This window comes from Micropterus dolomieu, linkage group LG18, assembly GCF_021292245.1.
Source record: "Micropterus dolomieu isolate WLL.071019.BEF.003 ecotype Adirondacks linkage group LG18, ASM2129224v1, whole genome shotgun sequence".
NCBI classification, from domain to species: Eukaryota; Metazoa; Chordata; class Actinopteri; order Centrarchiformes; family Centrarchidae; genus Micropterus; species Micropterus dolomieu.
The window spans coordinates 12,267,397-12,294,708 of NC_060167.1; the positions used below are offsets into that span (position 1 = coordinate 12,267,397).

General features: G+C 39.6%; 1 protein-coding gene and 1 long non-coding RNA gene across 2 annotated transcripts; both read right to left on the bottom strand.

Moving 5' to 3' along the window:
• Positions 1-10,249: 10,249 nt before the first annotated feature.
• LOC123987542 lies at positions 10,250-12,812 on the bottom strand. The gene is made up of 3 exons (XR_006829149.1): positions 12,561-12,812; positions 11,339-11,432; positions 10,250-10,446 (listed from the first exon to the last, which is right to left on the bottom strand). It is a non-coding gene; the product is annotated as an uncharacterized LOC123987542 (long non-coding RNA).
• Positions 12,813-24,365: 11,553 nt separating this feature from the next.
• On the bottom strand, positions 24,366-25,862 carry LOC123956348 (potassium voltage-gated channel subfamily A member 2). The gene has a single exon (XM_046028475.1). It carries the CDS (start codon positions 25,860-25,862, stop codon positions 24,366-24,368), a length of 1,497 nt encoding a protein of 498 aa, XP_045884431.1.
• Between the last annotated feature and the right edge of the window lie 1,450 nt (positions 25,863-27,312).

The following is a 27,312-nucleotide window of genomic DNA, read 5'->3' on the forward strand; positions in this document are numbered from 1 at the left end:
CCTCTGTCTTGTCGCTAGCCACAGCTCTGTCTATCAGCCTGGTTCAAGTACAGGAGACAGAGGCCACACCACAACCAGTGCCACGCTGAAGATCCTGGCAGGGCCTCCCTCCCCCAGATAATCATTCAGGCAGCTGTTCACTACTTTTGGATTCAGTGCTGTGTGTAATCTGTAAAAGATGGAAGGGGAAGCAAAGTTCTGTTATATTTTGTTATAGAGTAATTCAGTTTTGTTGAGATTTTTCTGTCAACTCCCGTTTGCATCAGCAGAGAACATGCCATATGATACTGTGCAGTTATTTTTTCCCCCAGTTCTCTCCCATGACCTAAACGAAAACACAAACTCAGCAGTTCGGCTGTGAAAGTGCTTACATGGAGTTTGGATAGTATTATTGCTGATCATGTGCTACAAAACTGAACATGTTTAATTTCCTCATGGAAAAACATCTGAGTCTTCACTTATGACTGAAAGCAGAGACTCATCAAAACCAAAACACATTTTTTTCCATTTAAATGTTTGAATGTGAGTTTCTAACTACCGTCTTGGTTAAACCATCTCAGCCCTGCTCAGATTAGTCTATCAGCATCACATTTACTTTATCTCCAAGTAGCTGTTTATCATTCCATTTGTCTGGTTCGGACAGGTAACCTAATCTTGACACATGCTTTTAAGCTGCAACCTCTGTGTCCACTTGACACCAGGGGCCCTGCGCAGTCAGAGAGACTTATCTGGTTCTATTTCCAATTGCACTGTAGCAGGTAACACAACAGTCCAGGATACAGGATTGAATCTTCTTATGTAAGGACATCATGATAGGGCTTGTGCAAAAAATAAACGTATTGATTGTGCCTTGTCAGCAAATAGGGGTTACTGAGTCCAAGAGAAAGCAGAACAGAACAGAAAAGTGCTGTTAGATTTACATGCATCTTAGACACCTAATTGTTTCTAAAAGCAACTTTTCTAAATTAAATAAAAAACCTCACCACTGAACTAAATTATCTCACCTTATCTCACACACAACATTGAAAGACACAACACATCCACTGACATCACTACCCTTATCAGATCGGAACGTCAAAGCACCCACAACTACATGCAAATATATCTTTAATTAAGTGTAAACGTTTCAGTCCAGCAGTGTGCAGATGTCTGCCCCACTCACCCTTGTCCCCGGCTCTGCAGAAGTTGTTGTGCCTACTTTACTCTGCCCGGCAGCTCCGCGGTGCTCCACCTTCAATCTCTCCCTCATCCACAGTCACAATGAAGAGTGTCTCTAGCCCTGTTAAAGCTCCCATTGGGTAATTTAATACCCTATACGAAACCAAAGATGCCAGAGGTACCCACACACACTCACAAACTTACACATGCGCACACACACAAACACAGGCAAACGCAAACACACAGAGGCAACTCACTGTATTTTGAATGTGGGGGTCACTTGGCTTTGTTCTCTCTGCTCCCTGTTCCATCAGTGGGATAAGTGAGGACATTATAGGTAGCTCTCTGATAGGAGATTTACTCTGCAGGAGCCAATCGCTGTTTGACATGGTAAAAGGAGAGTGGGACCCTCTCTTTTCCCTCTTTCCTGCAGAGCAAGCATCCACATGCACTGGATCCATCCAATCTACCCTCACCCTTGGGGAATAAACTGTATTTTTTCCGTCACAGTATTTGTTATCACTATCAATACCTACAGCTTCAGCTTTATATTGTTTACATCGTTAGTAATACATGCTGATGTGAAGTGTTATTTCATCTGACATCAATATTCTGTGAAATTTAATTGACATCACAAATGTTTTCCAAACCTTTCCTAAAAAATCTCTCTGTGCAAACCCTAAGCCAGTTCCTCTTTGGAAAAACAAAAAGTAGGCAGTACACTAGAATAGATTTTATAGATAAATACTTGAAATTTTCACTGGGGCAATGTATTCTGGGCATAGGTCATAAGTGTAAGTATAGATTTGTAAGAGGGTTCACAGGGTTGAGAGCCTTTTTCCAAGAAAATCCTGCCAATCTATTAGTTTTTTTTCATTTCTGTTGTCCCTGGCAACTCTAAAACCTTTGTGTCTGCCAACTATTGAAGGTTTGTCAGATTTATAAAGTAGCTCTGTGGCTTTGAAGCCTAATTAAAAGGTTAAATTCACATTACAGAAAGACAGCACTTTCTTTTTTTAGCTCTGCTGAATTCTCTCGAGGAACGAAAACTTTAATCAAAGTTAATCTTGTACTTTCTCAGAAGGGTGGCCAATTTGGCATCATAGGTTGAATATTGTGTTACCTGATAGAGAACTGAATGCCAGAGCTGAGAAATCATTCCTTATCTCACTCTCGTCCTGCTGCAGCCAGGAATTGGCTGTGTGCTGGTCCCTATAACACTGCGGCGTGAGCAGCACCACTGCAGGCACGGGCACACGGCTTCAAGGTCATTGAAAACTGTTTCAAGACTTCACACTCTGTGCTTTGCTATACATCACGACACACCGTCACCACCAGGAATCTCATTATGTGTCCTCACGGGAGCATCATGTACATGTGCTTCAGTGAGTATAATTTCACATGTTTGGAGCTGAAATATACATTCAGGTTTGCCTATGCACATATAGCATAGAGTAGCAGGGATGCAGGGAAGTGCACTCAGCTAACTCATCATGTTGGATGTATAGGGATCTTTTTCTTGTGTGATCCTGCAATGTCCTGAACGTGTCATTGAGAAAAAAGTCAGCTGAGCCATGAACTGTCACTTAAACACCTCATAATAGAATCTGCTTACAGGCAAAGGGAGACAGGAAGATGGACAGCGAGGGGGCGATCAGAGACCGTACAAGTCTGGGAGGGTAAGTAATCGATCCACTCCCCTGCAAAATGATTGGTGTCAGTAAAAGTGGGAAAGAGGAAGTAAATGGGTGAGATGGACTGCAGCTACTGCAGCGTCACTCAGGATTCCTGACAGTATACTAGAGGGATAACGTCCCTCCCCCTGGCCTTCTTTGAAACCCTCAATCCATCATCAATCCCTCCTCCCTCCCTCCCAGCATCCAGCCCTCATCTCGATGACACTGTCACCTTACCCATTAACAGTCTGCGTTGACAAAGCAATTTCTCCATCAGCATGCTTGTGTGTGAACTATACTGACGCTGCATCGATATATAAACACCTCCTGCTCACCTTTATAGAGCTTGACTTTGAGTCATAGACACCTGGTAGGAATAACAACATTTGTTCAGGGGAAAAAAGTTATAACTTCAACACTGAAGTACCTGAAGTGAAGTGAAGGAAGTATTCAGATTGTTCGGTAAAAGTAGCATTACCACACTGTGAAAATACTGTACACACTAAATAAATGTGTGTATTTTTTACGTTTTTTAAATTAGTAACTGAAAATGTAGTACAAAGGTGTCCTTTTTTTACTAACATTAATACTCCTCTGTTTTTAATCCTGCTCTGCTTGCATGCTTTCAATAACTCTAAATTTTAATCTTATAGTCTTTCTTAGTTTAACTTTGTAACATCTTTCCAGGGAAAACAGACGAGGATGAAAAAATAAAATAGACTAGTATAAAATAGACTTTTGGCCAATTCTGGCATACAGCAATATTTCAATATGTCTCTGTTAAATAAATCAATAATTAAACACAGAAAATAATAGCAAAATGTTTATCTTATGTTTCTAATGTAAACTCTAGTTTTAGGTTTGTGGTATTTTTGCTTTTATTCAACCTGGTCAACAGTGACTACATGTTGAGTGTCTTAAAGGCATCATGACACAACTTTTCTGTAAACTCGTAATCTGTAATCTGGTTAGTATCTACAGGTTTCAAATAAATGTAGTGGATTATAATAAAATACTGTCCTCTCTGGAATGTAGAGGAACAGCAATATAAAGAAGCATGAAATGGAAATCAGCTGTTTGGATCAGAAAGTTGCGACATCAGACTGAAATCAAAGCGTTCTCATCTCAATGCGTCATATCTGACGCTTTCAGACAGCGTGACAAAGCGTAAGTATTTTACGCTAAAGGTACCCTTATTATTCTCTTCTTCTCTACTTTGTCTATGAATCTTTCTATATAGTAGTTTCTATGATAATTGTTTCCTCTGGATGATTTATGTGATTCATGCCTTAGGTTTTTTTTTCTATTTTTGCCCTCTCCTTAGAGGCATGCTTTGTCCCTTGTATCAGTCCCTTGTTATCCAGTTCTGCTCTGTCAGTTCAGTGTAGATCTTTAGTCTGTGTTTTGATCCAACAGATATGAGCGCCTCACACTCTGGTTGTCTTTGGAAATGACAAAGTAACTAAATCTGTGGGCTACTCATCGAATGCACAGGATCTTAGTAATTCTATCGCAAAAGCCCATATGCCCATCCATTAAGGGTGAAAGGATTTCAAAGTGCATGTCAGGTAGCACGGATTAGATATTCCAGCCTGGTAATCTTATATCTGTTGTAAAGGCAGCTGGTTATTCCAGTCTAGTAATCCTATATATTGCGCATTCTCCCCATTGCAAGGTTGGGTCAGGAGCATACGAGAGCATAACAGAGCTACAGAATATAAACCCCCCAAACAGTTCAAAACACATAAAGTCAAGTAGCATGTTCTTCCCAAACATCAGAGTGCCACATGTTCATAAGAATTCAGTGTTCGTAGATCTCAGTAAATCAGAGCCACAAACAATTGAAATTGTCCTGGTCAGGAAAGGCAGCATCAACAATAACAAACAACGTACTGTAACTCAAAATGTGTCTCAAAATCAGTATTAAACAGAAATGCAATTATAAAATCATGAATAACATTTGTATTATCATGTCAGAGATGTCACCATAAAACAACCTAAATTACACCTTAAAACACCTAGAGAGCTGCCTAACAACATAAAAATAACTAAGACCAATCAACGATATAATATTTGGACAAATTATATTTTGATGATTTGGCAACATTGTTCCGAAACTTTTATGCAAATAAAGCCTTCTGAATTGAACACTTTGACAAATCAAGATACTAAAGCACTCATGTGACAAACTGAGAATTTATTAGTCCAATGTGTTACCTACAATACATAAAGTATTGTGTAAATGGTTCACTACAATGACATGAGTGTATATAACCTTATATAAAGCCTAATTCCAACATAGCCGGTCACATATTACAAATACTTTAAGAGCCCCTCCAAGTTATGTTGCTGTAATTAGATATATAAATATACTTTATGAATAATAGTTTGTGTCTGATATTTTCCAAAAAAAATCCAAAATGGAATCGAATATGCAATATTTTTTATTTTAACTGCTGGACAGAAGATGTAAATACTTCAAAGGAAAGGTCAATTCTCAGTGTCTGTGACCTGGAGGATTCAGGTTTACACATCATTTCTTGTTTAAGTTACATTTTGGAACTTGATTGACTTCCAGGCTAGCAGTGATGTTACAAATTCATGCTCACATGTCCACGTCTTAAACTGAGAGGTGAGCTCAGAGACACTTTAACCTTTTAGTAAATTCATGTAAAAGGAACCTTCTAGTAACTCTGCACATACATCATTCTGCACAGTGAACAGCAAACAACAAAAATAACAACAAAAACAACACATTTTTGACTGGAGGGGGACTTCAAATCTGCTGGTCTGTCAGTAAATGTTTGATGGAATAATGGTTATAATAATAATTGTTTCCTCTGTGAGTGCACTCTACCCTTCATTTGTTGGATTGAGGATTTGCAGTTGATAAAGACGCCCGTGGTGAGGACTGTTACTCCACTAAGGAGATTATGCAACGCAGAAGATAAGCCCGGAGTATCACGCTCATAGATGAACAGTGTGGACTAAATACTACAACTTAATTGAAATGTCTGGATTGTTTCCAGCCTCACTAATCAAAAGACAAGTGCTAATCTTGAACGACTTCTTTCGACCCGACACAGTAGTGGAGGGGGCGAGGGCAAACCAATCAGAGTGCAGCCACAACATTTGTCGCAGCAATCCTCAGTGGTTTAAACTCACTGATTAAATTACACTTTCTTTCCAAACACCCAGTCTTTATTTCTACACCTCCTGCTGTTAGACCACAAAGACATCATTCGGCATCAACCCACAGATGCTATAAATCCATAGCATGATGTAAATTCTTTCATAGCACTAGGACATGCTGTGAAAAAAAATAATTCTCCATCCAGCATCCATACAGGGAGGCTGAATGCCACCCACCACCCACTATTCTGACATCAACATTACTCACCGTTGGACAGGGAGGTTCCCTGGCTGCAGGTGCTCCAAGCTCATCCAAAGCCTCCTGAGTTCCCATATGGGAACATGAGGAGGAGGCCTGTTGTAGTATACAAAACAAAATGATTGTGATAAATTTTAAGTGATATTTATCGGATTGAATCTCAGCTGCAACTTGTTAACATTCAACTCTGATGATCGTATAAAAAAGACTTGACAAGAAAACTGCACAACAGAGGATTTCAGCATTGAAATTCTGGAGGTTTTGACAATACTATGATTACTAATAGTGAAAAAAACAACAATCTTTTATCCACTATGACTACAGAAACAGTCCTAGCAGCATTTACTTTATCAGTTTGCTGCTTACATTTAACAGCATCTATTTAAAATCAGTTTCTCCCACATTTTTCCTTTTCCTCCTGTATTTTTTAATTTGGTTTATTAAAAAAAAAGACTGACAAGATAAAACTGCATTATTAACACATTATATTACAACGAAAAGCATTAAATTGAATTTACCTTGTTATCCAGCGGTGAAAGAAGCTTGTCTAAACTCACTCACGCAACCTCTTAGATTAAGTATCCAAACAGGCAATGTCAGAGTCTTAAGGAGCATTTGTAAATCTCTTTTGGTTTTGACAGAAGGCAGAGCAGTTACAGTTAAATACTCAATAAACAAGGCAGATGTTTCAAACAACAACTTGTTTCAATCGATTCGGTCAGTCTGGGTAATACACAAGTAAACAAATCCTCTCGGTGCTACCTGGTCTCATTGTTTTATTTAAGCTTTTGGACACACAAAATATTCATAGTCAGACACAGTACTGTAATAATGCATCAACAGCCCCAAAATCTACAAGATCTTCACGTAAGGACAGAAGCCAGAAACTTGTTAAGTTTTGTTTGTGCAGCATGGGGCTCATTTTTCTCATTGCAAGTAAAGTCCTGAACCTGTCTGTCTGCCTGCCAGATGCTCTTGCTTGGCTCTCTATCGTATTTCACACTCGTGCGTAGGATTCACTGGTTGCACGCCAGCTTCTCTGTGTGTTCACCTCTCTGCCCTCTCTCTTGTCCATTTATACTTTGTTGAATGTCACTGGGGGTTGATAGATTAAATGAAAAAACACAACAACAATAACAATTACATGTTTGTGGGTAAAGAAGAAGAAGAAGAAGAAGAAGAAGAAGAAGAAGAAGAAGAAGATATACTTTATTAATCCTGCAAGGGGAAATTCAGTGTTTTCACTCTGTTATTATTGTTAGTATTTACGTACAGGTCTGAAATACACGCACATGCAAAACAGGACCCAAAGCAACACACGGATAGATGTCAGAGTGAGGGGGCTGCCACTCAGTGCGTCACCCGAGCAGTTAGGGGTCCAGGGGCTTGCTCAAGGCCTCCTTCGGCAGTGCCCACGAGGTGAACTGGCACCTCTCCAGCTAAAAGTCCACAATCCGCAACTGTGGTCCGAGCTGGATTCACTTTTTTTTACTTCATCGTGATTTTTATCTGATTTGGTGGTACAAAACATTATGTCTTATAGCCACGTCAGTGGTGTGGCTCTATGGCAGCGCTGGTCTGTTGATCCATCCACCAATTTGATCACAAGCCGAATTTTAATATCAAAATTTGCTCAAATATCACATGGATTACATTTTTGCCACCAGCAGGTCAATGTTTTCAATTAACAAGTGAAACATCTCAACATCTACTTGATAGACTGCCACAGAATTTGGTTGACATGCGTGTGCCCCTCAAGATGAATTGTAATATCCTTGGTGACCATCAGGTCTAAATTTCAGTTTGTCCAACACTGTGGTTTATGACCAAAGACCTGCAAAGCTAATGACATTAGCCTCAGCTGTACTTTGTGTTCAGTGCAAACAAGCAAATATTAGCATGCTTACATGCTAAGCTAAGATGTTAAACATACTAACCATAAACCATGCTAAACATCAGCACGTTAGCATGGTTATTTTGATAAATAAAACAACCAAACAATTAAAATTAAATTGTTGGTAATTTTTTGTAGGCCTATGAACTGTTTGTTTTCAATGGTGTTGGCATTGCTGATGGTACACTCCCTAGTGGGAATTTAGTATTATTCTTCCGTTGTTTATTTTTGGGTGGTTGTTATATTTAGTTTTGTTTCTTAGTTTTTTTATGGCGTTTTGTAGTGTCTGCTTTGTTTTAAACAAAGTGTAAGGTTTTGATTAACTACAACCGATCTTCTATCTCTCTAACCTGCGTATCACTAGTGGCCTCCGCCCAGGCTTTCAGCTATATCTGAAACAGTACATGTATTGTGCATTGTCAATGCTAAATAAACAATAAATAAATAAAAATAAATAAATGTTTAACAATTTCAATGCAGGCATTTTGTTGCCACAGTCCAGGATTAACTAGTCATATTTGTGGTCAGGCCGATATTCATTAAACAACAAACATAGTAAACAAATAAATTGTTTTATCCATAATAAAAATAATTTACGTTCAGCATCAATCTACCAGTTAATGCAGTCCCTACAGAGTGCAGCTCTAAAACCCACAAAATACTCATTATGCAATTCCTTTCTGCTGATACACTCTTCCTGGAACAATATTACTTCTTGGCTTATAAAATATTAGTAGGGACAGGTGGAGACTGAGTATCTTCTTATCCGGTGGTCCATTGTCGGCCACTGTTGCTGCATGGGTTGCTGCTTTGGGAAAAGAGAGCAGCAATACAACTTTAAGATTGCAAAAGTGATGGTGCTGGTTTTCACACAGTATGGAGTCTGATAAAAAGACAACAACAAATGGGTTAATGGCAGTTTATTGATTTGTAGAGGTATTCAGCTTTACAGATGCTTGCGTTCTTGCATAAATTGTTGAACATGTATTCTTAAGCTGGTTGAAATAATATTTTACACCCCTGTGCGAACAGTTTATAGTAGTTAAGTAGTTATAACATATAAGATATAGCACAATTTCTTCCATGGCATTAAGACTTTGTTCACCTCCAAGAGGTTTCTCCTGCATCACTATCTTTGATCAAACATGAATAATAAATGAAGGCAAGCTGGTAAACCTCCCACACTATCTCTCCCCTCCCTGTTGCTTGCACCTGACATGAATGCTCCACCCAGGAACCCCATTGTGTCAGCAAACAATAAGCTCCAGTTTCTTACATGATAATACAAACATTTACGCTTTATTATTTTATTTAAGTACTTAACTGCATTACAATTAAAGCTGCACTAATCAAAATGAACAATTGGTGAAATGACTGTGTGTAATATGAAAGGAGTTGCTTGTAACGATAAAAGATTGTTACGATAAGAGAGTGTCTGAGATTTATTCAGCTCATTGTTTTGGTTTTACTGCTATTTTCAGTGATACAACTCTAAAAACTTACTGAATATTACCTGCCCAGTACCAACCAGCAGGCAGCCCAAGTGAAAAAGAAATATACTTAAGTAGCACTTTTTTTGGATGTACTTATCATATTTTAATTGTACTATACTAAGTGTATATTAAATGTGTGTTATTTTGGAACAACTTAAAGTATGTTAAGTGCCATTTTAGAAATACTTAAAGTCAACTTTAAGATACTTGCAATATATTTTAATATACTTAGTTGTGTTAAAATTGACCTATTTTAAGTACCTTTATTGTAATTTAAATATACTTTTTTTAAATTAACTTAAAATACCCTTTTGTGCTATACTTATAGGAAAGTTTAAATATATTTTAAATGTGTTCCCTGAACATTTTTATTAGCATTTTAGCATATTAGTAATTTATTGCTAGTATACTCCAAGCGCCACTATTAATATCTTGGGAAGCTGCTTTATGAAACCATTCAGTATGGGAATAATTCATTATTAATGCATTAAAAATATCTTGCAAAATTCCCCTTTAGCATAATAATAAAAAACAGTAAAAAAAAGTATTTTACAACACACACACATACAGACAACTAAAAAAACTTTAATTTTGTGGACATTACAAAAATAAATTCCTGTACATTAAAAGGTACAGCAGCATGTATCACATCTTGCCCAAAATACCTTCAAATAAAAATAAAATCAGTAAAATGATGACATATGATCAGTATTACTGAAAAGTACACTATACACATCCCATCATTAATGTTACCCATGGGGGTCCCTCATAGGGTTCGGACTCTGGGCACGGCTCAGGTGACCTCACGGCAAGCCATCCCACTTCTGACACCATCTGCGGCCAAAGGCAAGAGGAGTCACCCTACCCAGATTCAAACACAGTTCTACAGGGTACCAAACATGCAACTTTAACAGCAATGCCAAAGAGCCAGGCTCGTTGGTATGGCAGTCCAAGAGCTTACTCAGCTGTAGTGAAGGTACTCCGTCACAAGCATGCAGTACAAATTGTGGAACTACAACAACATCTAATTCTCGGCAGGCAGGCAGAATTTGTCACAACACCCGGCGCTGCAAAACGTCACCGTGATGACACATCACCATGACATAACATTACCTCGCGGGAGCAAGGCGGTGGCAGGCGCAGAGTCTGCCGCACGCCGTTGTTTTTCTCTTGATGCACAAAGTTGTAACCACCTTTTGCCTGAACATTGTTCTAAGCTCACAGTAAGCTCACGCAGTCTACCGGAGGTAGATTGACGTGTCTGACGGCGCTGTTTTAATACCCTGCCCCTGCAGTCGCCTGCATCTCACGTTAGACTAGCCTATCAAATCGGCTAAAGTCAGCCGCAGTCATCTCGAACGCACCTACTGACTACCAGTTATGAATAGCGTGCTATCTTTGACAGCTGTAGGCCCATTCTAAAGTTAACATAGCTTTCCTTATTGGCTAGGCTTCTTACATGCTTGCTAATAACTTTTTTAAAGTGTGCAGTGGTGTTCATGATACAACAAATAACACAAACATTCAGACTTGCTTCATAACTGTTCTGTCTGCATGTCATTTCACATTAACACAGCAGTCAATTTGTGAAGTACAAAAGTAGCCAATTACTTAATGTATAACAATATTTTAAATAAAATTATTTTTTTCACAAGAATATTTGTTTATTTAGTCTGACCCTGTTGACAAAGCAAAAACAGTGATGGTGTGCAGGAGCCAGACATACCTATGAGCACATCGAGCTTGTGAGGGTCCAGCTGGTCCTTTGACGTTTTCGTGGCCTCTAAGCCATCTGAGTGAGGCAACGATCCCAGGAACCCCTAAAAGAAAAGAAATACAGTTGCAAATGAGATATAATAAATATTCAGTTAGGCCAGTACTTTCACCTAGTTTAGCTCTTCATTTGCGTATCATTATAAACACTGTAATTCTATTATTATAGCAAATCTTTATTATTATTCTTTATTTAATTTTCTTGAGCTAAGGCAGTTGGTTAAAGTTGGCAAAGGGTATGTTCAACTTTTACAAGTTGAATACAGGATCTATGACCATACAAATGGACATAAAGTTGAGCAGTATTTTACATAACATCACAAGCTATTATATCGTGTGGTCAGGCATTGCAGTACATAAAAACATTATTTCAAGTGTGTCTTAAAACAATTCTCACATACGCGTGTACACTTTAACATTGCTGTTACAACTGAGTTATTGCTCACTGTAATAATTCCCCCTCCTGGTTGTAGTGAAGAGAAGTGTACCTTTAGAAGATTTTCACTTTTGAATAGTCTAACACAGATGCTTAGCTGGTGATTCATAGCAGCTTCAGCTAAAGTTATGAATGAATTTATACAAAAATGACAACTGTGGTGATGTCTTTACAGACTATATGGGCAGGAATAATGATGACAGTGACCAATAACTTCCTGTAAACATGGACATGTGAGTATTAAGGTAGACTAAAATGTGAACCTAGCACACAGACAGCAACCTATTAGTTGCATTTCTTACTCTGATAAAGACCTCACTGGTCATTTTAACCGTGCAGAATTGAGGGCTCATACACACACATGCACAGGCTGCCTTGTTAAAATCTCATGCATAAAATTCCAGCAACAGATTACTGAGATTGTTGACTGTTACTGAAATTTTAGTAACATTAAAAACTGCCTTACAGCAAAAAGCAATACATTACTGTAATGTTAATTGCGTTTCTTTTGTAACACGTTACTCCCAACAGTGTTTAAGGCAGACGAAAGTTGCTGCCTCGATTATGAAGCTATTAACATGCTAACTAACGTTAGCTAACAAATATATTAATCCACGTGCTAGCATTAGCTAATGCACAACAGAGCTATCCACCAAGGAAAATATTTTCAAACCCAGAGTGAGCTCAGCTTTAGTTAACTTACACAATTGTGTTGTCTTGCTAACAATAATAAACTTACCAAGAAAGACGATTTTTGCCGGCAGTATCTGCCTCTGTCCTCTCCTGCTTGTACTTGCCAGGCACGCCTCTTCAGCCCTTTTCACATTGAACTTCTGCAGGGAGCTGATTGGATATTCTTCTCTTCTGTGTTCTTTTCTTATTATGTCTGTGGTGTCCACCGTAAAGTAAAACAAATGGAACCTGAGAAACAAAATGATTTCTTGCCAGAAATAGCTTCCCTCTCTCAACGACAGTACACACGTTAACTTTCGTGAAGCGGACTTTCACGCTGTGTGATTGGGTCGTCGATTTGACAAGCTTGATTCTGATTGGTCCAACTGAATGCACTGTGCTAGTGGGCTGGGCGGGAGGGCACACTTCGGCCCTCTGTACACATGTCTTTACTGTTTACAAACAGAAACAAGTATAACTGCATTACGATTTAAAGTATGCTTATTTCTATATGTTGTTGTTTGTTAAGTTAACATTATGTGCTGCTTCCTTCTAGGCCAGGTTACCCTTATGAAAGAGGTCTCTAATATCAACTAGCTATTTACCTGATTAAAAAAAGAAAAGAAAGAAAATAAATGAAAAAAAGATAAAGATAAAGAAAAATAATGTGCTTTTGAAAAATATATTTTAATGTTAAAAAAATATGTTTTAAAAATCATACTTCCGGAAATCAGGCTAAAACATGTGGCAATTACTTAAATAATTACAATATTTTGCAGTAGCCTACACAATGAAGCATGTCTGGCATAAATATATTTTTAACCCACTAAAAGTGTAATTGTTTAACAATGTACTTCCACAAACTACACCAAAAGAGTATTTACTAAGAGTTAAATAAATATGTTTTGAATAAATAGACTAAAATGTTGTAAAAAGTATACTTTTATTTAAGCATATTTATTAAAAGTTCAATTAAGTATATATTTATTACCAATTTATTCAAAGTATCCTTCTGAGAAGTATGTTAAAGCTCAGGAGAATATATCTTTAATATAATTGTAGTAAGCATGTTCGAAGTATATAAGTATATATATATAAATATAAGCATACTATGTGAATTTCAAGTATATTTTCAGTGCCTTTAAGAGCACTTCTTTTTGACCTGGGAGACAAAGTTAGCAACTGGCTGGTTGAGCATTTAGCCTCTAAAGAGCCACATATTTCCTTCAGGAGTTGGAAGAGACCAAAAGCAGAGCTAAAAGGAGAGTGAATATTAGACTTGTGTTTTTCGGGTGGCCAGAAAAATTACTTCCAATAAATGCTAATGTTAGTCTGTGTCTAAAATTTTGATAATCCCTCAGAGCACAGGAAAACCATAGGTCCCTGTAGTTACATCAAGTATGATAGGTTAACATTTAACCAGGATGTTGGACTGTAAAAAAAAAAATGGTTGGATGTTTACAACAAATAGTTTTACTGTTCACCTTTGTTTTATTTCCATTTGAGTTAGCTAACCTGCTGATTTGTTTAAGATGTGTATGATCTACTTGTGGTTCTTGCCCTGTCTTTTTCTTTCAGCAATGTTGCTGCGTTCCCAAATCTCAGAAATTAACTTGGTGAGTACAACGTTATAAATGACTGATGGACAAAACGGACAAGAATAAGACACAAGTCGTAATAAATCCAGGTTATTCTTTAAGGAATTTGCCTTTCTAGGGCAACTGATGCAAAGTTTCCTCTAAACCCACAATAACCTGGACGCACACATCCATAAACACACAGGAGCACAACTCATCTTCTATCTTTGCAGTGTATTTGGTAAAAAAGGAAAACAAGCGGCGTCATCCACACAGTGATGACGACACTTTGTTTGAGGCAAAAGACACTCTCTTCATCAAGAGATCATTGCATACATAATGAATAAGCTGCGTGAGTGCAGTGGGACACATTTACCTTAACCCCTTCCAACCCCACCCCATGCACACATGCAGAGATGCTGCCTTCCTACTGTTGCTAAGCTGATTTTCTGTTTTTCGCTCTAAATTGGACTGCTTACTAAGCACATTTGAATGTCTTCGTTTCATCAAGATAACACTGATTTTGTTCTAATCGCTCTGATACAACAGTGTTCCATATCTGCCATGATAACAGCGGCAATGTTTTCTATAAGGGAACTGGCATTGCTAAACTGATAAGCTAAGAGAAGGTTAAAAAGCAGCTAAGTCTAAACAAAATGCAGTGCAGTGGAGGCATTACAGATTTCCAGTTCCTGCTATATGCACAGTCTCAGAGTTGGAAGTGGGATGGAAAAGGGGAGAGGCCCTGGGAATGAGATGTTGATAAAATATTAACTTCAACAGGATATTTAAAGCCTCTGACATTCTTTCCCTGGTCTGCATGTTAGAAATTGCCTCCACCAGATGTAGCTAGCAGCAAGGATGCAGTTTTCACCTAAAGTCAAGTGATCAAGACAAATTATCCTGATCAAAGATTTACTGGACTCATTTTGATTTATTTTAACACATGCTGGAGGGTGACAGCAAGTTCGATATCGATGTTCGAAGAGACGACGACCATTAAGTGTTTTCTGTAAAGCTTTCAGGTGTTTCACTTCTCTTCTCAGCTTTCATAAACATTCACGGGACTGCCTTCATTGATGAATGTTTTATGTTCATGGCATGAGGCCAGGGCTCACTTCAAAGACAAAAGTCATTGTGACTACCCTGGTATTTAAAATAAATAAATAAACATTATCCTGAAATAATTAGTTTAGATTAAAGACATTTTGTACCACTTTATTTATTGCTTGATTGATTGCAGAATCACAAATATGCCTGCTAAGATTATGGGGAAAGAGCAGAAACAATTGGAATGTCCATATAAAATGCAGGAGGAAAAAAAGCTAGACAATTTACATTTGATCTTGTTCAATGAATTTATTAAATTGCCCTCTGGAAGGTGCTATAGAGCAGCTGCAGCACATTTACAAGAACATTTACAAAAAGTCTTTCATACCAAATGCAATAACTTTTCCCAAATTATAAACATGTTCATGTGTATGTTGTGTTATTCATTGTTTTTACTGTGATTTTGATTTATTTGGTTTTTAGCCAGCCTGTGAAGCCAAATATAATTTTTTTACATTTGTAGACAATAAAGATCCTTAATTAATAAAGTGTTTGTTAAGTGGTAACTAATGGTTTTATTCACAAGGGGTGAGCTGTGCCTTAAAAAACTGTCCTTTGTTTGGCTTCTCTGGTGTGGTGGTCAGGGAAAAAGTTACAGTGCAGAGGACTGGGACACAGTGAACAAAAAAAGATTCCGAATGGAGTGAACTAGATTTTAAATATCTCAACAATTCAATACACTGTAGGACTGTTCGGTAAATGAAAACAATTGCAAAATTGCAGAAGTGCAAACATTTTAGTCCATGTTAGACCTTCCTCTGCAAAATGAAGCATGACCTTGTTTGTGCAGACTTGACTTGCTGGTATTTGGCGTCATGTGTCAATCAAGCCGTAGATTATTGACTAGGGGCCCCTGTAGAGTAACCCACATATAGGGTGACTCACTATGCATGCTTCATTTTGCACTGAGGAAAGTCCACCATGGACTGAAACTTCTGCATTCTTGCACATATTTATACTGTCTGTATAGCCCTGAAATGTATTAAAGAGGTGGTATTATGGTTTTTGGCTTTTTCCCTCTCCTTTATTGAGTTATATATCTTTTTTGTGCATGTACTAGGTTTGCAAAGTGAAAAAGCCCAAAGTCCACCCCAAAGGGAGTCCCCATCTCCCACAGAAAACACTGCTCTGAACTGCCTGAAAACAGCTAGTTTGTAGTCCAGCCTTAACTTCCCTTTCTTGTGACGTCACAATGAAAATCTGTGTCATAATGCTCGCTGAGCGACTAGTCCAATACACCCTCAAAAACACCGGTGGACAAACACTGAGCTGCAGCACACACCTACCCTCCAAGCAGTCAATGGACATGAAGTTGTTACTGTGATGTAGAGGCAGAGCTCAGTTAAAACTTTTTGGATGAAAAATACTTTTGTTACAGATTAATATCTCACCACACTGAAACTCTTGCTCCAGTCCAAATTGCCAGCCTGGTCGGCAACATGTATTTTGACATGAACCTGAAAATGAGCATAATACCACCTCTTTAAAAAGAGATATTTAAACTCATGTCTCCAGTCAGAATGTCTTTTTGTTCTCTGTGTGTACTTTATTATAAATTAATGCATAATTTACTATTGCTGTATAGATCAGTTATAAGCCATCGATTTGAGCCACTTATAAGTTTTGAGAAATCCCCATGGCTGTTGGTTATACTTAACATTTGGTAACAATGCAGATATAAATGTTGGTAATTACTTAATACCTACTTCTCAGTCTACTTTCTAACAAGCCATCATTTCTAGAGTGAAAGGAATAAACATATTTTGGGAAATATGCTTATCGAGAGTTAGATGAAAATATTGATTATCTTAGCTTAGCATAATGACAGGAAACAGGGAGAAACAGCTAGCATTGCTCTGTCTATAGGCAACAAATCTCTATATTTATCCCGTTTGTTGAATCCCTACAAAGTGTAAAGTTGCAGTTTTACTGCAGTGTTTTGTTCCAGACTTTTTCTTGGCAGCAACCAGCAGAGACTCCAGTAAAGTAGCCGTTTCACCCTGTTTTGGTTTTTAAATTAAACAAATCGTCTCCTGGCTGTGGCCTCATACTGAACAGTCAGATTTGAGATAAGAAAGTCAAATAAGTTTTTCCAAAAGATCCATTCTCAAAGTCCACCTGATGAAGTAAAAAAGATAAGTCAAGTGTAGCCAGAGGGATTTTGAAGTTTATAGTACTGCAGCCTCATAATCACTGGTTTCCCTGTGACCTTACTCCACATTGTTTATTCAGCCCACAAGGACATTTAGTGGAAGAGGATTTTCCCGAGTTTCCATACTGGTCTGGTCTTTCACATTACTTCTGCTGTTTGCGTTCTGACAGGTTCACCGTCCCTTGTAAGATGGGACGTATGGTTGGCAGACCTTAACCCATCTATTTTTCATCCCTCGTCCCTAGAGGGCTAGATAAGGGTGTCTGTGTGTGTGTGTGTGTGTGTGTGTGTGTGTGTGTGCTTGTTCTCAAATCCACTCAACATGGCCATCACACAATAGGAGTGTACTGATCCTCCATATGACTCTGGAGGGAACAGGCGTGGACATGTGTCCTATTGTGTTGGGAAACCTAACACTACTGTTACTTACTGTATCCCGTCACTATAGAAGAGAGACCAGTGGAAAGTATTTATGTACCGGTGAAAGGGACAAGTACTGTTCCATTTCCAATGCATGTTGCTTACCATCACTTTTTGCCCATCACAGTAAAATGATGGACCTTTCCTCCACTTCATTTATTTTATATCTGTAGCTATTACCAGTAGTTACTTTTCAGATTTGGTTTCACATAAATCATACGATAAGCTTTAAACGAGTAATTCTTAATATTTTAGGGAAGATTAGAGAACTGTCCAAAAAGGGAATATTGATTTGCAAAGCAGAACTTGTTTTTCTTCTTTGCCCTCCCTTTAACAATCACACAAACCCCAGATTTATCTTGTGACCCTTTAAAGCGGGCTTGACCCATTGGTTGGGAGCCACTGGAATAAACTACAGATTTATATATAAGGTTGTTAAAACTAGCGCCACCTTAACCAGCTAAAACAACAAACTGCTAATTACACAGGATGCATCAGTTTTAACAATCTAATAATGTGGCATACACTGATATAGTACTCCAGAGGCTATTATTGTGCATGAGTAGTTTTAGTTGTGATACATGGAGTACCCTGGATTTTGTTGATAATCCGCTTGTACTTTTACTAAGGTAAGCTTTTTAATGCATGACTTCTACTTGTAATGGAGTATTTTTAGATAATCTTGTTGGCACTTTTACCTAATCAAAAGAATTCTTCCACCACTAATTTCAAGGATACTCTTGTAAAAACAAGCTTTTTTAGTAGTAGTAACACATTGATGGTCCTCAGAGAAACTGAGGTACAAAACATTGTGTCATTTCTGCAACAACAGCCCTAGAGGGCAGTAATGCTCTCTTCATTTTATTTCACATCTATCTCCATTATTTTAACCTTCACTTCAAGCCAAACAATTGAAACCCAGTCACAGCTACAGTATGCTAAAAGAGTAACTGAACCTTTTCAAGACTCACTGCGGGGCTTCTCGGGTGACGACAGAAAACCATCACTGGCAGATATCAGGGCAGGAGTCAGTGAGTGATGCTGAATACCTCCTAAAAACGGGGTGTGGTCCTGTGCCAGGCCAGCGCTGTTGGAATAGCAGCAAGTCCCACAGTGCTTGTCTCCTAATTACAAGCTTGTAAGCAAAGTGCAAACCTGTATGACTGCTCAACCATTCTCCTGTGGGCATGCTACCATCCCTGACAAACAACACACGCACACATTCATACACTCTCCTCCCTAACAACAATAACAATGTTGTGGCAGCGGTGGCCACCTGCAGCAGGCCTGTGTTCCCGCTGCCTGCGTCCTTAGCTGGGCTGCACCATCCTGCTTGCCTCTCCCCATTTGCCCTGGTTTCAGTAGAGCGAGCTGCAGAGTGCTGCACTGCATCGCTGGATCAAAGCAAGACTAATGACTACAGCGGACATGTAGCTACAGCACCGAGGCCCCAAGTGTTCCCACTCGCAATGCAGAGCTGTAGTTAAACCACAAGTGGACTAAAGATAGCAGATAGCATAAGACAAAAAAAACCTGTTCAGGTGTAGATGTGACAGGTGAAGAGAAGAGGCTCATTCAAGCAAAAATATATCATACAGAACACAACAGTGTAACATCATCTGAGAAATACAGCTATGACATGTCCTGTTTGCTTGTTTTATTTCAAAGCAATGACTATTTGTATAATCTCTTCTATTGGATGGATGTTAGGACCATAAAAAAGTTAACTGTGGAGGATTTCTTAAAGAAAAATGCCTTTCTCCTCCTCTGCCATCTCCTTTACACCCTTCTTTCTGTCTCCTCCTCTCCTCACGTTCCTCCTCCTCCTCTCTTTCTCTAACAAAAAGGCTATTAATAGAACACCCTGCTCTCTCTTTTAATCTGCAGGGAGCATATACCATGCACTTAAATGGAGGAAGAAGCTGAAGATACCAGGAGGCGTTTGTGTGTCCTCCACACTGCCCATGGCTACAAAGACGCTGGGTGTCCTAAGAATAACAACAAAGAGGCCTCTGATCGATTCATGGCATTTTGTATCAGCGCAGTTGCTCTTCAGCTAAAATTAGCTCCTCAAATCATTTGCTGACTAAATACCTTGCGAACAATGTGAAAAGGCCTGCATAAGCATTTGAAAAACACCTCTCACATATTTTCAGGTTCTCCTTCCGCACAAAAATCACATTCTTTTTAAACAAAAAGTGCAGTAATGACACACAATGAACACACTGAACACAGTTTCAGTTGAATTATTATTGGCTTCATTATTTTACTTCATTACTTTGTCAGGGTTATGATCATTTGGAAGGATTAAATGCATTTTTAATTTCACATGTTTTTCTTGTCCATAGATTGTCCTTTTTGACTTGTAAAGTGCAGATAATACTACGTTTTAAATCCAGACTTCACATACAGTATATAGTACATGGTTTTTGCTCCATCATCCAATGGTTATTATTTACATTATTCTGTCACATTTCATTTCATTTCATAGAAAGAAAATCCATAATCCACTGTACCAACGTTGATGGATGTTTTTTAGGCCTCTATGATATGGGGGAGGATGGGGGGTGAATAACTGTACATATTGTCTCAGTGGATGCCACACTTTCAGGCTCAGGGGTCAAAAGAAAAGAAAACATCCGTTCTCAAACACACACATGCATACAGATTGCATATTGATCTTGTTTCCCGTATAGGAGCCTTGTCTCGAAGAGCTGACATCGCAATTCAAACAAACCCCAAAAGCTCAGAAAGCTCATGTTCACATTCAGCTAAAATTTGAGTGTTTGACGTTCAGCAGCAGAATATTGCAAAGTGTTTGTTCCAAATGCACTGCCAGCTCTCACGATCAACATGTAATTGGTGCTGGAATAAACACAAAAATTCTGTACTTAAACCCTCTCAACTACCAGCTGATAATCATTCTCTGCATAGATTTCTCAGTGTATTCACTGTTGGGCACCCTTTCTTATGGAGTGGATTTGCTGGTGGGTCCCTCAGCAAGTGAGAGATGATACTTTTAGAGGCGGTGGTGCTCCTTATAAAGCAACACAGGATAATTTTAATTTACTTTGTTTCCACGGAATAAAACGTTTTACAGATTAAATCTGCAGGTGTAGAGATGAGGAAGATTCTACTCGTGTTTGTGCTTTAAGCAGAAATAACTGTCACATTGTGAACTCCAGTATGTGAGTTGCTACAGTGAATTTGGCTGAGGTACAGTAACGTGCCCAATTTCAAACATAACAGATACATCTTGCAAGTGTCATTTTTACATACATTGCAAGTAACATGTATCCTAAATATCTGTCCAAAATAATGTAGTGAAGACAATAAGATACAATGCATTTGCATGCATAGACAAATATTTTTGGTCAGACTGTGAGTGTTTTTTTTTTCACATATACAGATATGCAAATGGCTATTGCATAAATGCAGCTGTACAACCAGGCTAAGACACAGACATTCAGTGGCTCTCTCTCTTTCTCTCTCTCTCTCTCTCTCTCTCTCTCTCTCTCTCTCTCTCTCTCTCTCTCTCTCTCTCTCGCTCTCTCTCTCTCTCACACACACACACACACACACACACACACACACACACATGCACAGACAACTCCTATATAGCTGTGCATCAACACATCCACATCAATACTCAAATGATGATCAACAAGATCTTGGTATGACTGTGGTTCATTCTTTTTTCAAAGTGTATGTTCTCCACACATACCCCTCCACCAAAGGATTATGGGAATATTGCTAAATAACTATTTAATCTGGTCCTACCTCAAGTTACTGACCATTTTAACATCTCAATCCACATTTATGCTACTCTTGGGAAAACAACAAACATAACAGCTCAAGCATTTATACTAAAATTCTCTGAATCCTTTCAAGATACATGAAAGCAGATACGGATCTAGACAGAGAGACTACTTCAGAAGCCTCATGTCAGGCAGTTGGACGAGGCATCCTGAGCACATATTGGCAGCGATGGCATAAAAACATTTTGCTACTGCAGGTTAAAGACTGTAGTGAGCAGAGTGAAACCCTAAGAAGAAAGATGTACATCCTGGCATGACTGAATTGATTTAGACAGTTCTTGCTACAGACCTAATCGATCGCCTTTCTAATTACCTAAGACATCTGTGAAAAGATGAAGAAAGGCAAGAGACTCAGGAGTGAAGTCAGAGGACCCCCAGGTTAGCCAATGTTTGCTACACTGATGCTAATTATCACTTCCCATATTGACGTTACTGCCTTTGAGTGTTAACTTGGCAGTGTTGAGCGAACAGTGGAAAATCTCAGCTGGACACAATCCTAGAATCAGAACCTAATTCACATTTGATGCCAATTTTTAAAGACAGATTGAGCATCTGACATCAAAGACTTCTCAGGGACAGCCAGACTCCATTTAAATTCTAAACAATTTAACACCAGTAAAGAGCTTTCTGGTACAAGCTTCTGGTTAGGGATGATACAGTTTTGAAAAAGCCCTGCCTTTCAACAACTACTTCACAGAAGGCAGTTTTGAACCTTTTGAACTTTTTTTGTGTTTAAATCCAGACGCGAGGTTTGCTGAAAAACTCACCAGTAAAGACAATGCTTTTGAACGGGCTAGTAAGAGTGTGTCTTATGCACTCTTAACAGGAACAGGCTCTGAAACAGGAGAACATAGAAACAGTGCACGTAACAATTATTATTGTCATTAAAAATAAAAACATGGCAATGATCTGCGCATTGTGGAAAGGCTCTTGTTTTCTCTTAAACATTGCTATTTAAAGTTTTTTAATTCTCTGATAAAAGTATATGTGTACTGTATATGTGTACTGTCTGTATACATATATTTTATATATATATATATATATTTAAGAAATAAATATATCTATTGTAATTATTATACTTTTTTTGTCTCAGAGGCTTCTTCTTTTGACCTTAAATGCATGCTTCTAGGAATGTTTTTGAGTTCATGCAACACTAGGAGAGAAGCGTAAACCCAGATAAAAGGCAATTCAGGGGGAAGCATTAGTCAATACACCAGTCCTTAAAAGCTGCTATTTTGATCATGAGGACGTGATCGTGTGACAAACCTGTGAAAAAGACAGCACTGCAAGTCTATCACATCTGCAACTGGGATTAATGTCCTAGAGTGTGAGTTTACGCCTGAAATCACAGCTCAGCTGCGATACGTTTACAGCAACCTGGCTAAAGTTTTATCAGCAATGACTTCTACACGGAATGTTAATATTGACAAGGACACCGCATCCAGTTAAGTGTAGGACATGGCCTTATGGTTATTCCTTAAGAAATCCTCTAACATATAGCTTTAGGTTATTGTCACAGCTACCTGCAGGCATCCTTTTAAAAGTGTGGATTTCTGTAGAAGGCAGTGAACATACAAATATACAGTGGTGTGATGAAGCAATGTGGCAGTCGAGAAACGAGTGGAAATTCTCAATCAGATAAATGTCATGCAAAGTCTACTGGCTATGATTACTACTAACAGCACCTACCTACCTACCAGCTATCAGTTAGCCAAGTCACAGTTAGCCTACCTATCTATATGAATAAGTATGTGTGTGTGTGTGTGTGTGTGTGTGTGTGTGTGTGTGTGTGTGTGTGTGTGTCTGTGTGTGTGTGTGTGTGTGTGTGTGTGTGTGTGTGTGTGTGTGTGTGTGTGAGAGAGAGAAACTGTGAAAAGCTTACAAAACAAGAAGAAACATTCAAGTTGTCCTCAAAGCTCTGCAGTAAGACCAGTTTTAGGTGAATGGAAGTGGGGAAGCTTGCATTGCAATACATACAGTCATACATGTAAGACCAAAGCAGTGAAAAGTCAAGGCCATTCTCAGTCATTCATCAGATACTGATGCCTGCTGGGAAAAAAGGTGTCGAACCATAAGCTTAGTGCTGATGGCTGTCATTCATCCTTGAAATAGCGTGGTGTACTTAACCACCAACCTCGTCACAAGTCACCCACAGGCCATGTCAGCGCAGGAGTGGGCTTGCTTTATGCTCACACATCCTCTTATTTCTAAATGGTGTAGCATAAGACAGTTTTGTTTCATTAGCTCCAGGAAGCAGCACATGTAGCGCGTGATTAGGGCTCTTCAGAAAGCGTATGGCAGAGCAGTGTGCCTTGGGAAATGAGGGACCAATGGGCAGGGGACTAAAGCAGGGTTCGTGTTGTGTTGCTTTTTTCTGTTTGAAAGCGATAAAAAAAACATTTTTCTTGCTGTGTATCTCCCCTTTTTCTTTTCTTTTTGTGCACTACTGTTGGCTACTGTTGTGAGCAGGGAATTTTGAGGTTTTGTTATATCTTTTTTTTAAAGAGCTACGCAGACAAAGCCAACTCCATGCAGAAATGCAAAATTTGAAATTTCACTCTGTTTGACAGTTATCAGGAGTTTTAAGGGCAAGTTGTGAGGGGTGAAGACAGGATGAGCGCGAAGTGAGCGAATGGTCTTTGTAATATTTTTTTCACTGTCTATCATCATCATCAACGTCCTAAATTCTATTGCCTTGATTTTTCCAGCACGTGAGGTGGGAGGCTGTACACCTGTCCTGTCCAATTGCTCAGCTCCACATTTCCTGCTGAGACGGGGAGGAAAATAGCAGATGACTACACGTCTGTGAGCATTTTGGTGATGTTTACATAGTTTGTGTTGGCCAGCGTGCAGTTGGCTGTCTTAAGGTTCTCCTCCTGAAAGTCCTCGTTGCTGTTATTAACAGCCTCCTGGATCTCCATATAGTCCGATTTACTGATGGTGGAGCCGCTCCGGCTCTTCTTCAGCTCCTCGGCTGAATCGGCTTTGGGCGCGTTGACCTGCAGGTACTGCGCCTGTTCTTCACCTTCAGTCTCACGGTGATAGAAGTAGTTGAAGTTGGACACAATGACAGGCACGGGCAAGGCAATGGTCAGCACACCTGCTATGGCACAGAGGGAACCCACAATCTTTCCACCAATCGTAGTTGGGACCATATCACCATAGCCGACTGTTGTCATGGACACCACAGCCCACCAAAACGCATCTGGGATGCTTTCGAACTGTGACTCGGGCTCGTCTGCTTCAGCAAAGTAGACAGCGCTTGAGAAAAGGATGACTCCTATGAAGAGGAAGAAAATGAGCAGGCCGAGCTCTCGCATGCTGGCTTTCAGGGTCTGACCCAAAATCTGAAGCCCCTTGGAGTGACGTGAGAGCTTGAAAATTCTGAAGACTCGTACTAAGCGGATGACCCTGAGAATGGCTAAAGACATGGCTTGCTGACCCGCTTGACCATCCTCTGGCCTGTCTGCTAGTTCTGTGCCAAGAGTGATGAAGTAAGGGATGATAGCAACAATATCAATAATGTTCATTATATTACCAAAAAAGCCTGCTTTGCTGGGGCAGGCAAAGAAGCGCACCAGAAACTCAAATGAGAACCATATAATGCAGAGAGTCTCCAGGATAAAGAAGGGGTCAGTGAAGTAGGTGGATGTATAGCTGACGATTGTGGTGTTGGTCTCAGGTGAAAAGACTGTTGCATGAGACTTGTGCATGTCATCTTCATCATTGCGGAAAATGGGGAGGGTTTCCAAGCAGAAACTGACTATAGAGATCAGGATGACCATGACAGAGATTATGGCAATAATCCTAGCAGGACCTGAGCTCTCTGGGTACTCAAACAGCAGCCACACCTGTCTCTGAAACTCGTTATCAGGAAGAGGCCGCTCCTCCTCCTTGATGAAACCCTCATCTTCTCTGAACATCTCAATGGCCTCCTCGCCCAGCTCATAGAAGCGAATCTCCTCTGAGAAAATATCAAGAGTGACGTTGACCGGCCTTCTTAGCCTGCCCCCTGATTGGTAATAATACAGTATGGCGTCAAAGCTGGGTCTGTTCCTGTCAAAAAAGTACTCGTTCCTAAGCGGATCAAAGTACCGCATCCTCTTTTTGGGGTCCCCGAGCAGGGTCTCTGGGAACTGGGAGAGGGTTTTGAGTTGAGTCTCAAAGCGAAGCCCTGAGATGTTGATGACCACCCTCTCACAACACTCATGGTCGGCCTCCGGGTCGTAGTCCTGCGGGTGCCCCGGGTGTGCAGCCGCCTCGTCAGAGGGGTCTCCTGTGGCAACAGTCATTCTGCAGGAGGAGGAGGCCTGCACTTTTCAGTAAGTCTGGGTCCTGCAGCCTGGAGAACTGCAGGCAGGGGCCAAGGAGAGGGAGGGGGCTCAACGCCGTAAAGACCTGACGGCCACAGGATGTCACCTAGGATCTGACTGCATGTAGGACAGATAAAGCAAAGACAGACAACAAGGTCAGGTAAACTGAGACATGATTCAGCACTCAATACTTCTGCCATAGTCCAGAGATGGTGGGAATGTTCTTTAGCTTGAAGGACAAACAATTGACAAGACACACCCTCTTAAACAATGTCATGAGATTTGATATGAGCTTAGTAATGTTATACTCTTGAGAAGCCAGTCAGTACAAAAATTAATCAGCTCATAGAAACTTGAGGCTGACACTCCTGCTCCTGACTTCGGCAAATTAATATGCAAATAAACCATCCGCCTTGCATATAAATTGCTTCAATGCAGGTAAACTCAGAAGCAAACTGGCATAGAAAAGGTACAGAAGCTCATAAATTAGGACACTGATCTGCTGCAATGGACAGTATCTACTGAAATGAATGGGACTACCTTTTGCAGTGAAGCCATGCATGAATATGGCAATGCAGCAGGCACCAAATTGATACAGACAGCATCCTGTCTAGAATGTCATAGAAAACCACTGCAGTCTAAAAACAAATGTACGAGACGCTTTTAAGATTTACTGCTGTACCAAACAAACACACAGACGCCTCACATTAATTGGCTTCAGCTTAGTTTTGTTTGAGCATTTAAATCTTGAAATGGTGCCTGTCTTTGAAATATTCAAAAACATCTATAAATAATTTATCCATTGAAAGAAAAAGGTTCCAAGAGAAACACTGTATCTCTTGTCTGCATCATCCTCAGTCACACAGTGGGAGCACGGTTTTACAAAATAAAATCCTCCTGAAACATGCAAATGTGCAGGCTTATTCCATATTATCACGTTTTCCTTTCCTGTGAGTTGCATATCATTAAGACTTTAAAACATATATTATCGAAATCAGGGATGGTGGGTAATGATAAGATGCTGTATCTTGATTTCATACATACCTGCAGACATATTTTTCATATCTTATTGTGAGTTGATGTTCCTGCTGAACACTGGTGTAGCAGGAAGATGAAGAACCAGCTGCGACAATCAGGTCTTCTGTCTTCAGAGCAGGTAAAAAAAAATAAAATTTCAATTTGGGGCAGTCGCTGATATTCACCTCGTGTTGTCTGCAGCATCCTCACCGTGTACACCGGGTACAGTAAGTGCGGGTGTGTCCTCGCTTTCCCCTCCCCGACTCCTGTCCTCCGGGTAGGCTGTCGCGGGATGGCGATTGGCAAAAAGGGAGGAGGGAACCGATCAAGGATCTGCTGGTGCTTCCCTTAATATCAAAAGGTGCTGGGATCAGCAGAAAGATCTGCTTCCACTGTTCCCCTCCACGCCATG